Source organism: Emiliania huxleyi, assembly GCF_000372725.1.
Source record: "Emiliania huxleyi CCMP1516 unplaced genomic scaffold EMIHUscaffold_4, whole genome shotgun sequence".
NCBI classification, from domain to species: Eukaryota; Haptophyta; order Isochrysidales; family Noelaerhabdaceae; genus Emiliania; species Emiliania huxleyi.
Genome location: NW_005198966.1, coordinates 1,557,163 through 1,570,041, shown reverse-complemented (window position 1 = coordinate 1,570,041; position 12,879 = coordinate 1,557,163). Strand labels below are relative to the sequence as shown.

General features: G+C 67.7%; 5 protein-coding genes across 5 annotated transcripts; 3 read left to right on the top strand and 2 right to left on the bottom strand.

Annotated features, from left to right (window-relative positions):
* Positions 1-1,047: 1,047 nt before the first annotated feature.
* Positions 1,048-1,620, top strand: EMIHUDRAFT_196517 (hypothetical protein; the record flags this gene model as incomplete). Its single annotated transcript, XM_005770697.1, has 1 exon — positions 1,048-1,620. One exon carries the CDS (start codon positions 1,048-1,050, stop codon positions 1,618-1,620), a length of 573 nt encoding a protein of 190 aa, XP_005770754.1.
* A 476-nt stretch (positions 1,621-2,096) lies between these two features.
* Positions 2,097-3,351, top strand: EMIHUDRAFT_196516 (hypothetical protein; the record flags this gene model as incomplete). Its single annotated transcript, XM_005770696.1, has 3 exons — positions 2,097-2,562; positions 2,661-2,843; positions 3,311-3,351. The coding sequence occupies 3 exons, from the start codon at positions 2,097-2,099 to the stop codon at positions 3,349-3,351; spliced, it is 690 nt and encodes a 229-aa protein (XP_005770753.1).
* Positions 3,352-3,571: 220 nt separating this feature from the next.
* Positions 3,572-3,976, bottom strand: EMIHUDRAFT_46322 (hypothetical protein; the record flags this gene model as incomplete). Its single annotated transcript, XM_005770695.1, has 1 exon — positions 3,572-3,976. A coding segment is annotated over one exon (405 nt), but the record flags the coding sequence as incomplete, so codon positions are not given.
* A 963-nt stretch (positions 3,977-4,939) lies between these two features.
* EMIHUDRAFT_196514 (Hypothetical protein) lies at positions 4,940-8,110 on the top strand (the record flags this gene model as incomplete). Its single annotated transcript, XM_005770694.1, has 7 exons — positions 4,940-5,018; positions 5,653-5,910; positions 6,124-6,212; positions 6,315-6,494; positions 6,630-7,163; positions 7,580-7,705; positions 7,826-8,110. 7 exons carry the CDS (start codon positions 4,940-4,942, stop codon positions 8,108-8,110), a joined length of 1,551 nt encoding a protein of 516 aa, XP_005770751.1.
* Positions 8,111-10,513: 2,403 nt separating this feature from the next.
* Positions 10,514-11,563, bottom strand: EMIHUDRAFT_61668 (hypothetical protein; the record flags this gene model as incomplete). The annotated part of the gene is made up of 2 exons (XM_005770693.1): positions 10,514-11,065; positions 11,165-11,563. 2 exons carry the CDS (start codon positions 11,561-11,563, stop codon positions 10,514-10,516), a joined length of 951 nt encoding a protein of 316 aa, XP_005770750.1.
* Between the last annotated feature and the right edge of the window lie 1,316 nt (positions 11,564-12,879).

Below are 12,879 nucleotides of genomic sequence, written 5' to 3'. Positions count from 1 at the left end.
GGCACAGATGCGCTGAGAGGGGCAGGATCGGCAGAGCGGAGACGGGCAGCGGGAAATGGGCGCAGGAGGATCCCTGGCTGCGCACCTTGCACGGCGCGCCGACCTGCGACAAGGTTTTCACCCACTCGGCTTAGGGCGTATTTGTTTGTTGTTGATACCGGTGAGCCGGAAATCAGCTCGAGCCAGTCCGCGCCCTTGTGGATCCCCTTGTCGTGCCAGTGTGCTGTGAGAGAGGCTTGTATTTTAAGAATTCTTCACTCCATGTACTTACAAACATATGGGGGTTTGCGGCGGCGGCGGAATTCTTCACGCCATGTGCATACAAACATATGGGGGATTGGGGGTTTGCGGCGGCGGCGGTATACGTCGTCCCCGCGGGAAGCCCCGCGCATACAGTGGGTTGCGGGCATTAAGAAAACGTCGCATTAAGAAACCCTACCAAGCGATTTCCGCAAAAATCTAAGAAACCACGGGGCGCCGCAGGCGCGGCCCCGAGAAAAGGCCAGACACGAGTGTGAACGGGTCCGGAGCCCCAGCTGCAGCTCAAAATTTCTCTTCGCCTGGGCCTGCGGCAGCGCACTTGTCACTGTTCAAGTCTGCGGTGTTCTGAGTGGAGTGGTCAGTGGATGGAGGCGTGTGTGCGTCTTCCCCTCATCCAGAGAGCCGACTCGGCGGCAGACTCTTGGCATCGCCCTCGCGGACCGAGCTTTAACACTCTTCTTACCTAAAAATCCTTCGGGCCGGCGCTCTGGCTTGATTGAGTGCCCCGCCCGGAGCTAAGAAACCACGGCGTGGGGTGGATGAGGGCTGTGGAAAGGCTTAGAAACGGCGGCGTGCCGCGGAATCCTGTTTTCTTAATGCCCGCAACCCACTGTAGGAACGTCTGTCCCACACACGCACAGACGCCCGCCGGGGCATCGCACCTAGTTTGGGAGGGACGTCCATTCATTGATTGCTCTTAAAGCGTTGGCCTCTTTGGTGGGAGCGTGGGACCTTTTGAAGTCTATGTCTCTCTCCTGTTGAAGTGCTCCCAGCGTCTGCACGTACATGCTGCTCACGCCGCTCGCTCCCTTGGGCCAGCAGCGCGTTGCATGCGACACCACTGCGGGTCCCTTCACCGTGCTGCTCAACGAGTCGCTCTCTCCGCTCGGCGTGATGCGTGTCACCGACCTCGTAAAGTCTGGCTTCATGGAAGGCCAGTTGCTCTACCGGGTGATCCCTGGCCTCCTTGTCCAGTTCGGAGTGGCTGCCGACCCGGCGGTCACCGCTCGCTGGCAGGGCAGGGCGAGGCGCATTGCGGACGAGCCCAACAAAATGCCCTTCCTCCACGGAACTCTCTCCTTTGCCGGCGCGGGCGTCAACTCTCGAACGTCGCACCTTTTCGTGGCGCTATCTCCGAATGGCATGCGGCTTGGCCGGGGGACTCCACACGAGTCGACCCTCGGGCACGTCGTTGAGGGCATGGAGACCTTCGAGCGCGTCGTCGCCAACTACCGGCGAAGTGGCTACAAGGACACCGGCTCGTTGCAAAGGGCGCTCCGCACAAAGGGCAACGCAGCCGCAGCAGGCTTTCCCCTTCTGGATCGGATCCGCGCTTGCCGGTTAGCGGCGAGGCGCTAACCGCTCGAAAGCCTAGTCGTAAGCAGTAAGCTGCCACAGCTGCCCCGCCCTCAAGCCTCATCATCCGACCCCTCAACCGCTCAAGCCCGACTAGAAGCCCGACGCGAGCGCGGCCATTGCGTTGGGCTCTCCTCAGCCAGTGCACATACGTTCTAGCTCGCAGGGAGAAATGCTCAAGGACAGATTGGGAACAATGAAAGGGCGTTGTGTCCGAGTTGTGAGGCGAGGCGAAGTGTGTGCGCGAGGCCGACCGGCACCAACTTGATTCGTAGATGCGCGTCTCCCCCTCCCCCTATGTGCCGCCACCCCCCTCCAATCCGTAATTCCGTAAAATCGCGCGAAAAGCGCCCTAATCGAGCTGGAGAGCGGCCCCCAGCCGCGTGGGAGCGTGCCCCAGCTAGCAGGAGGCGTTAGACGTACTTTTCGGCGTGAACTAAGGCCTTCGGCGACGTCCGTTCCCTTGGACACGTCGACACATGGCACCGACGCAGCTCAGCATTGTGCTGGAGGGTCTGCTCAACGAGCTCGGGACAGCCGACCTCAGTACGCTCGAGGCCATGCTCAAGCACGATACAGGCGCAGTGCTCGACGCGATCCGAAGCACCACTGCAGCCGCAGAGGCTGGTGCGGCGGTTTATGCCAGCTCGGCCACGAGCAATGTTGTTGTGTGCCCAAGCAGCACTGCCACCGCTGGCGTAATCTCTGGTCAGCACAACGGCAGCATCTCCCGCACTCTCGTCAGCACAGACGCGCAAACCACACTAAAGGGCTCGGACATCCATGCAGCCGCGAGTAGTGCGAGTGCTGAGGTGCTGCTCCGGCAGGAGTTGGAAGAGAAGTTGCGGTCACAGACCAAGGAGCTCGCTTCTGAGCAGCGCTCTGCGAGCGCTGTGAAGAAGGCGCTCGCATCGGCGCGGGCTGAGCTTGCTGCGGCACAAGAGCGTAGGCGTTCCGACCGCGACAACCTGAGGACAGCGCAGCAGCTGCTAAACGCGACATCAAAGCGGCCGAGCGGATGGCCGACGAGGTATCACACGCAGCTCGAGCTGATTTTGAGTGGCGTATCGGCGAGATGCGGGCCAAGATCCAGGCCGAGCTGCGCGAGCAGCTCGACGCGCTGCAGATTTCGATGGAGGCAGAGGCGAGGCGCGCTGATGCCGCAGAGGCGGAGAGGTCAAGGCTGTACGACAAGATGGAGGGGATTATATGCGCACGCGACAGAGGTTGATAGTCGCACTCGCAGGGGCGCAGCGCAAGCGCGAATATAGTGATTGTTAAGAGATATACGTAGCGTTACAGTCGCACGGTCGTCGCCCTCCCACTGTGTGCGCCGCCCGCGCGGACCCCGGAGAGCTGCTGCGCGTGCACAGACACTCAGACAGCGTTGCGCGAGCATTGGAGAGGCCAGCCTCCGGCTTCTCAGCGTGTCGCGAGTGCTGTGTCTCTGCCTGCCTTGTAGCTGGGTGCGGCGGGGGAGTCTCTCGTGGTTTTTTGTTACACGATTTACGGACTTACGGATTTACGGATCCACCCCCCTCCCTCCCCGTCCCGCGGTCCGGCCGTGAGACGCGCATCTACGAATCAAGTTGGTGCCGGCGAGGGGAGGGTCGAGTGCTCCGCGAACGAAAGGCCAGAGCGTTGTGTTTTGCCTTTGAAAACTGAACAGTTTTTTTACATACGTGCGCTTAAGGCCCGCAAGCGGGGTTCGTGTTTAAGATCGGGGGAAACTAACCTCCACGTCCGCAGCGTACTCGTACCTCCTTCAGGAAACCGCCTCACGCTAGGCTTGGTCCGAGCGAGCGGGCATTCCGAGCACAAAGCGCGAAAGCTCATCCACCGCCGCCGCGAGGTTGCTGTTGGACAGCACCAGGTCGAACTCCGCCTCGTCTCCGTAGCGCAGCATCACGTCGAGGTCGTCGACTCGGACGTCGGCGTCGGGCCGCTCGGCGCGGATCCGCTTCACCAGCTCCTCGCGCGGCGCCGTGACAAAGACGAAGCGACACCCCAGCTCGTCACGCAGGCGCCGGAAGGACTCGGCCCCCTTTGGCTCGAGCACCTGCAGACAAACCTTCCCCTGCTGCGCCGCCTGGCGCGCGGTGGCTCCGGATCCGTACTGGTTGCCGCTGTACTCGGCCGTCTCGACAAAGGCGCCGGCGTTGGCCAGCGCCTCGAACGCGGCACGGTCGACAAAGTTGTACTCGCGCCCGTCAACCTCGCCCTCCCGCGGCGCACGGGTGGTGTGGCTCACAGCGCGCAGCACGCGGTCGGGATGCCGCGCCGCCACGGCGTCCTGGAGCGTGGATTTGCCGGCGCCGCTGGGGCCGACGAGCACGACGACGGAGACGTGTTCTCCCATTCTGTACGCGGAGCGCGTGGAGACGTGCAGTGCAGTTGCAACAAGACGGCGCGGTGGAGTTCCGGACCGTTCGCGAAGGGGCCGTCGGCGGGCGGCTCCGGGGCGCGTTGCAACGCGGGAACGCAAAATGGATTGAAGAAATCGGGAGTTGGGCCGCGGAGGAATTCGTGGGGATCGGCAGGCGGCGGCGTCGTCGCAGAACGAGGCAGAGGAGAGCGACGGGACAGAGGATGAAGCGACAGGAGAGAGAGCGACGAGAGTGGGACGACCGCGAGGTGGCATGAATGAAGCAAGCAGGCATGAAGGTTGCATGCAGCTTGGTGCTTGCAGGATGCAGCGAGAATCGGCGAGGGACTGACATAGGAAGAGGCAGACTCCCAAGGGTGGGCGACGGCTAGAACCACACTCCTCTCCTTAAAATCCCTGTGTGACCTGTGTGGTGGCGGCGTGCCGTCCTCCCCATCCCTCCCCTCGCCCTTTTTGTTTTCTTTCTTTCTTTCAGGAATTCGCGGGGGGGGGGGGGGGGCGGGATCCTGTCCCGACGAAACTGTCGCTTTCCGACGAAGCTGTCACTTGCTGGGTGGTCCTTGGACGAAGCCGGAAAATTTCCTAGGAAATTTCCGAGTGAAAACGGACAGCGATCAGCGTGGACAGGAACGTGGCAAAACGGCGGCGACGAGAGCACACAACCGCGGTCGATGGCCTCGCCGTCTCGCCACTCGCGCTTTTCCTTACGCGATGGACATCCTTGACCTTGTGGGTGATTGCAGATTCATTGCAGATTCTTCTTGGCAGCAGTAACCGTCGCCTAGTGCGCGCCACCGCGCCTCAGACGGCGCCGGCCCCGCGTACGGTGTTAAGAGGTAGAAGAGTTGTCGTGTGTTGATCGGCAGACACAGTCGGCATGTTGTCGTCGGTGCCAGTTTTTCAGCCTCGAGCTTGAAGGATGAGAAGCGCGCAACGATGACGCGGAGAGCGAGAGTTCAGAGTTGGCCAGGCAGGACGCTGCGCGGCACGCTCTTCTTAGGATATCGTGCGCAAGGTTCTCCATCCAGCCAGCGCACCTCCTTGGACAGCACTGGGACAGCACTTGGAGCTACGAACGATAACGGAACAGTCACTGCGAAACTTCCCGGCCTACAAAATGCGCCTGCCCCTGCGGGCGGACCCTCACAGATCACAGATCACTTCCCGGCCTACCAAGATCCAAGTGACGGTTTTTGCCCCGAACTGACAGTAAATTCTTTGACAGTTTTCGCGGCCAGTGACGCTTTTCGCACGACGTATCTCTATAATTATCTATACCTTCGCCTTCGGCATGCCTCCCTGAGGCTGGCTGGCTCTCTCTCTCTGCACTCTGGCAGCCGTCAGTCAGTCACTCCCCGACCGACAAACAAATCTGCCAGTCTGTCGCTTTCCGATGAAAAGCAAACTGTCGAGCCTCCCTCGGTCCTTCAAAGCCGTGACCTTACCTCTTTTCTTTCCCTTTTGGGGCTTCCGATCGAAAGAAATCGAAGCACGCCCAGACTTCGCGCCCCCGCGGCTTTCCCGTTGGTGGCAGTGCCGTTGCTCGATGCTGCACCTCTGCTGCGCGGCGGCCGCGGCCTTCTCCCACGCCTTCCCACCCCTCGAGGTCACCGGCCGGGCAGTGGGGGCAAGAGGCGCCGCATGCTCAGGGCAGGCCTCCGCGGCGCCCGCCGGCCCAGGCGCCACCTTGCGTTCACGCTCGTCCACCATGATTATGGCTGAGGGAGACGACCCTGCGGAGGTGCTGGGAGTGCGTCCGGGTGCCTCGCCCGCGGAGCTCAAGGCCGCGTATCGCGAGCGGGCCAAGCAGTGGCATCCGGATCTCAACCCGACAAAATACGCCGCGCAAAAGTTCCGACTGCTGACAGAGGCGAGCCTCCCACTCCACTGCCGCCCTGCCTTCCGACGTGCACCGGCTCACAGCACACCGCGTCTTGCGCTCTAGGCCTTCGAGCGGCTGACCAACCCCAAGGCGTCCCCATCCCCGAGAGCGGCGGCGGCGGCGCGAGCAGCGGCGGCGAGAGCGGCGTACTCGGAGGAGGACTGGATGTCCAGCGGACAGCCGCCTCGCCCTGGCCGACCTCCCGGCGGCCCGGGGCAGCGCAGGGGGTGGTGGCGAGGGTCGCAGTGGGGGGCGCAGGCGGAGTGGGACGGCAAGCGAGTCTGGCCGAGCAGCAACATCGCGGTGCCAAACGGGGCGCCCGACAAGGTACCAGCCGAGGCGGGAGGGCCGTCCGAGGGCATGGGGTGGGTCAAGGAGCGCGCGGCGGCGGCGGCGCCGGCGCCCGATCTGGAGTACGAGGCCGCCAAGGCCGCCAAGGCCAACGAGTGGTCCGCGCGAACCAAGGACTTTCTGAGCTCTACGCGCCGGGACGGCGACTCGCCTGCCGCAACAGACGGGCAAGCCAAGGCGGCGGGGACGAGGAAGGCGAAGGCGGCCACGGCGAAGGCCAAAGCGGAGCAAGACGAGGCCGCCGCCTCGCTCTCCAAGGTGTGGGCCGCAAGCAGCTCGACGGAGAAGGCACCGACGGCGCAGGAGGAGGCGGCGGCAAAGGTGGAGGCGGCGAGGCGGGAGGCGGCCGCCAAGGCTGAGGCAGCCAAGGCGATCGAGGAGGAGCGTCTGAAGGCGGAGCGCTCAACGCCAGCGGCCGACCCCAAATCAATCTACACGGTGCAGGGCGCATCGACCGAGGCGACTCGGCTGGGCCGCCAGACGGGGGCCGCCGAGACGGCGGCGGCAGAGACGCCGTCCAAGGCAGACAGCGCGCCAAAGGAGGCGGGGCGCAAGGAGGCGCCGCGCGTTGTTGACCGCCAACGACAATCCATCTTTGATTTCTGGACTAGCAAGGATGAGGCTGGGCAAGAGGCATCGGGGCCCGTTGCGGCACAGGTCGAGGCCGATGTCGCCGAGACGGAGCACAAGCAGAGGGCGGCGCGAGCTCCGGCAAACGGCACGGTTTCGGACGCCGAGGAGGCAGCGGTCGTGGCCGAGGGCGTCGGCGGTGCCGAGGGCGAGCTCGAGGCCCTCAGGCGGCAGCTAGCGGACTCCGTCGCGGCCGGGGAGGCAGCGATGGCGGCCGCACTTAAGGCGGCAGCGGAGGAGCGCGAGGCGGCTCTAGCAGAACACGAGGCGGCCGTCACGGTTGCGGTGGGGCAGGCGGTCGACGCGGCAGCGGAGGAGCGCGAGGCGGCCCTGCAGGCTGCCGCTGCCGCAGCAGCGGCTGAGCGCGAGGCAGCCTTGCAGGCTGCGGCTGAGGCGGCGGCCGCAGAGCTCGAGGCTGCTCTGCAGGCTGCCGCTGTAGCTGCAGCGGCTGAGCGCGACGTGACGGTGCAGGCGGCGGTGCAGGCGGCGGTGGAGGCGGCGCGCACAGAGGCGCTGGGCGTGCTCGAGGCGGTGCAAGCGCAGGCAGAGGTAGCCGTGGAGGCCGCTGTCCAGAAAGCAAGAGCTGAGGCACGCTCCCGACCCAACACCGCCTTTCAACACACACACACACTCTCAACCCCCCTCACGTTGGCCCCTGACTCCCCGTGCCTCGCCGCACCCTTCGACGCCTTGCTGTGACCCGCACCCGTCAGATTCGAGCAGAGGAGATGGTGCGTGCGAGGCTCATCGCGGGGGAGGCCGGGGCGACGGCAGAGGCAGCAGCAGCGGGGGACGCACGCCGCGTCTCGCCCTTTACCGTCGACACGGCGACGCTCCGAGTGCCCAAGGGATGGGAGGCGGCGGCGGCGGAGGCAGCCGCCGTCGAGGCGGCGGAGGCGGCGTCAGAGGCGCCGGTGACTTCCGGAACGGTGCTAAAAGCTGTGCCCTCCCGGCTTGAGGAGGCCTTCTCCGCCGCCAGAACCACCGCTGGGGCGACGTCCAGCTCCTTCAAGCCGTCCTTCCGCGGTCGAGCGGGCAGGGAGTTGCGCGGCGTCCAGTTCAAGCAGGAGATGCCAGACAGGTACCGCGACTACTACAGCCCGCCACAGCTCAAGGGCCCGCCTGCGGAGAAGCAGACGGCGGAAGCCATCCAAAAGGCGTTCAACTATCAACGCGGCGAGTACGATCGCGTTCGGGCGGCCGCCCCGGCCACGGTCGCGAGCGGTCGCGAGTTCCACCCCTGAATCTGGGGGCTGGCAGCCACCGATTTGGTTCTGTGCGCTGCCGCGTGTGCGCATAACACCCGTCACTTTGTGTGATCGGGCGGACTTGCGTTCCTTACGCGTCCCTCTGAGTTTTGGTCGACCACATCACACATATACATACATACCCTAGGTACACATATCAGTTCTCGCACTCTCGAGTGCGTCGAGACCGTCGTCGAGGCAGCGACGCGACGCGTCGCTCGACCGTCGTGCGTCGACGGCGCGTCGTGGTCCCGGCTGCGGCTCCGCCTCAAGCCCTCAGCGTCTACCGTCTTGCGCAAGTCTGAGTGTCTCTCATGCCAAATGCTTCTCTCGTGGATAGAGCGTACGTTGGGGCGGTCAGCAACTGTACTCGCTAACACAGAATCACAGTTCGTACACAAGGCCTCAAGGCGCCCTCACAGACTCATGAGACCACACGCACAACCAAGTGCGAGAGAAGGGTCAAGACCCCGATGCATCCGACGATCTAGACTCTATACATCAACACTAGAAGAGGCCTCCCTCCGCCACGTCCACCGTCCCGAGCCCGAGCTCCTCGCAAGCAGCGCCCAGCAGCTCGCGCGTGGGGCCGCATCCGAGCTGCACGCCGTTCAAGAGAATGGCGATCCCTGTGCGCGTGTGCGGGCAGCAGAGGGCCAGCGAGCCTCCTGCAGACTGGAGGCCGACCATGTCCCCGCTGCCAACGCCGCGACGCTCAAAGAGCTGAAGCCCTTCCGCCCACCGCCGCTCGCCGAAGAGCGTCGAAACCTCGCTCGCAGCTACATGCCACGACGGTGCTTGCAAGCCGCTCGCAGCGCCGGCGAGCAGCCGCGCCATTCCCTCGGCGGTGGCAAAAGCGCCGAGTCCAGGGAGGAGGCCGGCCCGCACCTCGGAGAGGTTGGCCACACCCGCGCTGATTGGAAGCTCGCGCAGCAAGCGCGAGGCGCCGCCGCCGCCGCCAAAACCGAGCCCTCCGCCCCCGGCCTCGCCTCCGCCCTCGCCTCCGCCCTCGCCGCCGGCCTCGCCGTTGTCGCCGCTGGGCTCGCCGCCAGCCGGGCCAAAGCGCTGGAGCTGCGCCCCGAACCCGACCGACGCGGCCGCAGCCTGCGCCGCCACCGAGGGCGGCAGCTCCCCCGGCCACACGGACCCCTCGAGCCCGAGGGGCCGCAGCAATCGCGACACCACCTCGTCCGCGTACCGGCCGTACAGCCGCCCGCTGCCGCGGCCGGCGCCGCCAGCGCCGCCGTTGGAGCGCGGCGCGACGCCGCACGCCGCCGCAGCGATGCCGGCCAGCAGCCAGCCGTGGAGAAGCGGCTCGGCATGCGCCTCGCTCTCGCCGCCCGAGCGGACGGCACGCATGGCGGCGGCGGCGACCGCCTCGCAGCGCTCGCTCAGAGCGAGCAGCGCCTCCGGACGAAGCATCCAGCCGGGCTCGAGCTCGAGCCGCCCCTCGACGCGCCGGCCGAGAACCTCCGCGACGGTGACGCCTCCCTTTCCGGCGGCGCTGAACTGCGGCCAGACAGCGGCGACGCGGCTGTCGAGCCGCAGCACGCCCGACGCCTCCAGCTGCCGGAGCAGCAGTGCGGGCAGCGCTGACGAGAGCTCGAGGAGCGGCATCGGCGTCGCCATGGTGACCGGGCGCGGGTCGGCCGCCGCGCAGAAGCCGGCGGCGACGGCGGCGAGGGTCTTGCCGTCGCGCACGACAGCGACCGAGACGCCGCCGCCGATCTCGTTCGAAGCGGCGAGTCGGCAGGCGATGGCGTGCAGCCGCGAGGCGAGGTGGCTGTGCGAGCCGGTCGGTGGCGGGGAGAGCCGGAGGGCGTGTTGCGGCTGCGGAAAAGTGGCGGCGAGGGCGATCTTTGCCCGGGCAGCGAGCAGCTCCATCAGCGGCACCGTCGCGGCGAGCGAAGTGCAGAGCCCGCGCAGGAGGCCGATGACGCGCCAGAAGAAGATGAGGTCGGGCGGGATCTGCACGTTGACTCGCTCGGTCCTGCCCGCCGACTTGTCCTGCTTGCGCTGCGCGCTCCTCTCCTTGAAGAAGCCCTTGGTCTCTGCCTGCGCCTGCTCGCGCGGCGCGGTGTCGCGCATGAAGAAGCGCCAGAAGGCGAGGTCTCGGTCCGGCATGTCGCCCGACTGCGAGTTGACGAGGCCGAGCGAAGTGACCGCAGAGCGCAGCGCGGCGACGTCCATCTCGTGCGCCGCGACGGCGAGGCGCGCGTAGCCGAGCCGCTGCGACTCGGTCAGCCGGACGGTCATGCCAAAGTCGAGGAGCACCTGCGGTGGGGGCGGTGGTCGTGTCGGTCGCGAGGTGGTCGCCTCCCCTCAACCTCGCCCTCCCCCTCACGCCCTCAACCTCGCCCTCCCCCGCACGCCCTCAACCTCGCCCTCCCCCTCACGCCCTCAACCTCGCCCTCCCCCGCACGCCCCCCTCCCCTCTCGGCGACGATGGCGGCGCACCGGCATCGCCTCGCCGCCGTGGGGCGGGACGCGGACGAGGAGGTTCCCCGCGTGCGGGTCGGCGTTGAAGAAGCCGTCGACGAAGATGCACTGCGCGTACGCTGAGATGACGCGCGACATGAGCGCGTTCGCGTCGACGCCGTGCAGCGCGAGGGCGCGGCTGTCGGTGATCTTGAAGCCCTCCTCGAAGGTCATGACGAGGCAGCGGCGCGAGGCGAGCAGCGGCGTGGGGATGGCCACGCTAACGCCGGCCGCGCGCAGGTTGAGCTGCACCTGGCGCAGGTTCCTCGCCTCGGTGCGAAAGTCGAGCTCCGCGAACATCTCGCCCTCCCAAGCGGCGAGCACGGTGTGGAACGCGCTGTAGCGCGGGTCGAGCCACTGCATGAGGCGAGCGATGCGCAGCGCCGACACCATGTCGCGCCGCATCAGGCTGTCCACGCCCCGGTGTTGCAGCTTGAGCACGGCGCGGTCCTCGCCAGCGTCGCCGCCGACGCCCTGGCCGCCGGCGCGAGCCTCCGAGGTAGCGGTCTGCCGCGCCACCCAGCTGCACGTCTCGGGCGGGCCTCCCGAGGCCGCGAGGCGGCCGATGTGGACCTGCCCGATGGAGGCGGAGGCGACGGGCATCGCGTCGAGGGACTCGAAGATCTCGCTCGCGTCGAAGCCGAGCTCCGACCGCGCGGTGTCGCGCAGGTGCCCCGCCGGTGAAGGGGGGAGGTCGTCCTGCAGCAGGGCCAGCGAGGCGGCCCACTCGGGCGGAACCATGTCTGTGCGGCCAGAAATGTACTGCCCGAACTTGACAAAGACGGAGCGGAGGCCGACCAGATGCCGACACAGCCACGGCGCCATCAACAAGTGGAGGGACGAGAGCAGCGCCTCCTCCCGCTCCGCCGACAGGCCGCGGCGCGTCGCAGCCTTGAGCACCTTGTTTGCGACGTAGTAGCTGAGGATCGTCACGAGCGCGACGAGCCAGATGCGAAGCACGCGTCCAAACATCCGGTACGCCACTACGAACCCGAGCAGCAGCGTCCCCGCCGCCGCCAGCGCCACGGGACGAGCGGCGGCAACGTCCAGCGCTGAGCCCGCGCCGTCAGACACTGCGGCCGCCGCCGCCTCCGCAGCGGCGCGCGCGGCTGAGCCGCACATCTCGGCTGCAAGGGGCGCAGCGGCGACGAGCGCTGCGGCGGCCTTGGGCGCCACCGCTCTCCACTCGTCGCTCGAGGCTGGAGGAAGCCACGCCGCCGCCGCCACCGGGCAGCCGCTGTCGCCAGCACCCTCGCCGCCCTCGCCGCCTGCCCTCGCCCCCGCGACGGCCGCCCCGGCAGCGTCGCGGATCGCAACCGCGGCGAGAGCCGCGCCCAAAGCCGCCGCTGCCAGCAGCGCGGCCATCGGGCCCGCCAGCGCGAGCGAGCCGCAGAGCAGCGGCCTGCGGCGCCGGAACGCGGCGGCGGCGGCGTGCTTGGCCGTGCGGCCCTCCGCCTCCAGCCGCAGCAGCTGCCCCCACACGCTCTTGCGACGGGCGAGCGAGGCGGCGTCTGGCTCCGCGGGGACGGGCCGGTCTCCGACCGCCTCGAGCAGGCGGCGCATCAGAGCGCCGCGAGGGAGGCGCGAGGCGGCGGGCGGCTCGAGCTCGCCCTCGGCCCCTCCCTCCGCCCCCCCCTCGTCCCGCAGCCGCTCGTACAACTCCTCCGCGTGGCGGCGGGGGCGGCCGCGGCGCGCGGCGCCGTTGGGGCCGACGGCGCGGGAGGAGGGCTTCCGAGGGCGAGGCGGGAAGGCGTCGCCGGCGGCGGGTGAGGCTGGCACGGCCACGCGCGGCCCCGCGAGCAGCGCCTGTGTGTGGCGGCGGGAAGAGGGTAGGGGCGAGTGGCTCTCAAGGTGGGGAGGCGGCAGGCAGAGGGGAGTGGCTCTCTGGGTGGGGAGGCGGCAGGGGGAGGGGTGCCGTCGGAGAGAGCAGCGGAGGAGGAGGAGGTCCGCTCGCACGGAGCGGCGCGGCCCCGTCCCCGTCGTCTGCCGCCCCGTCCTCGGCCGCGAAGCCCTCTCCGGGCTCGACCTCCTCCTCCTCCTCGCCGTCGGCCGGCGTCGAGGGGATGGACGAGGGCGGCGTGGCGGGCGGCACGTCTGCGGGCGAGAGGAAGGCGAGTAGGGGCGCGGGGCCGACGCCGGCGGCGAGCGAGACGGCGAAGCGCGCGACGGCGGCGTTGAGGTACGCGGAGAGGCAGGCGGCGCGCCGCGAGAGGAAGGCGGGCGCCAGCGACGCGGTGAAGGTGGAGGAGGGCAGCCGAGGGAGTGGCGGCGGGCGGAGGGAGCCGGGC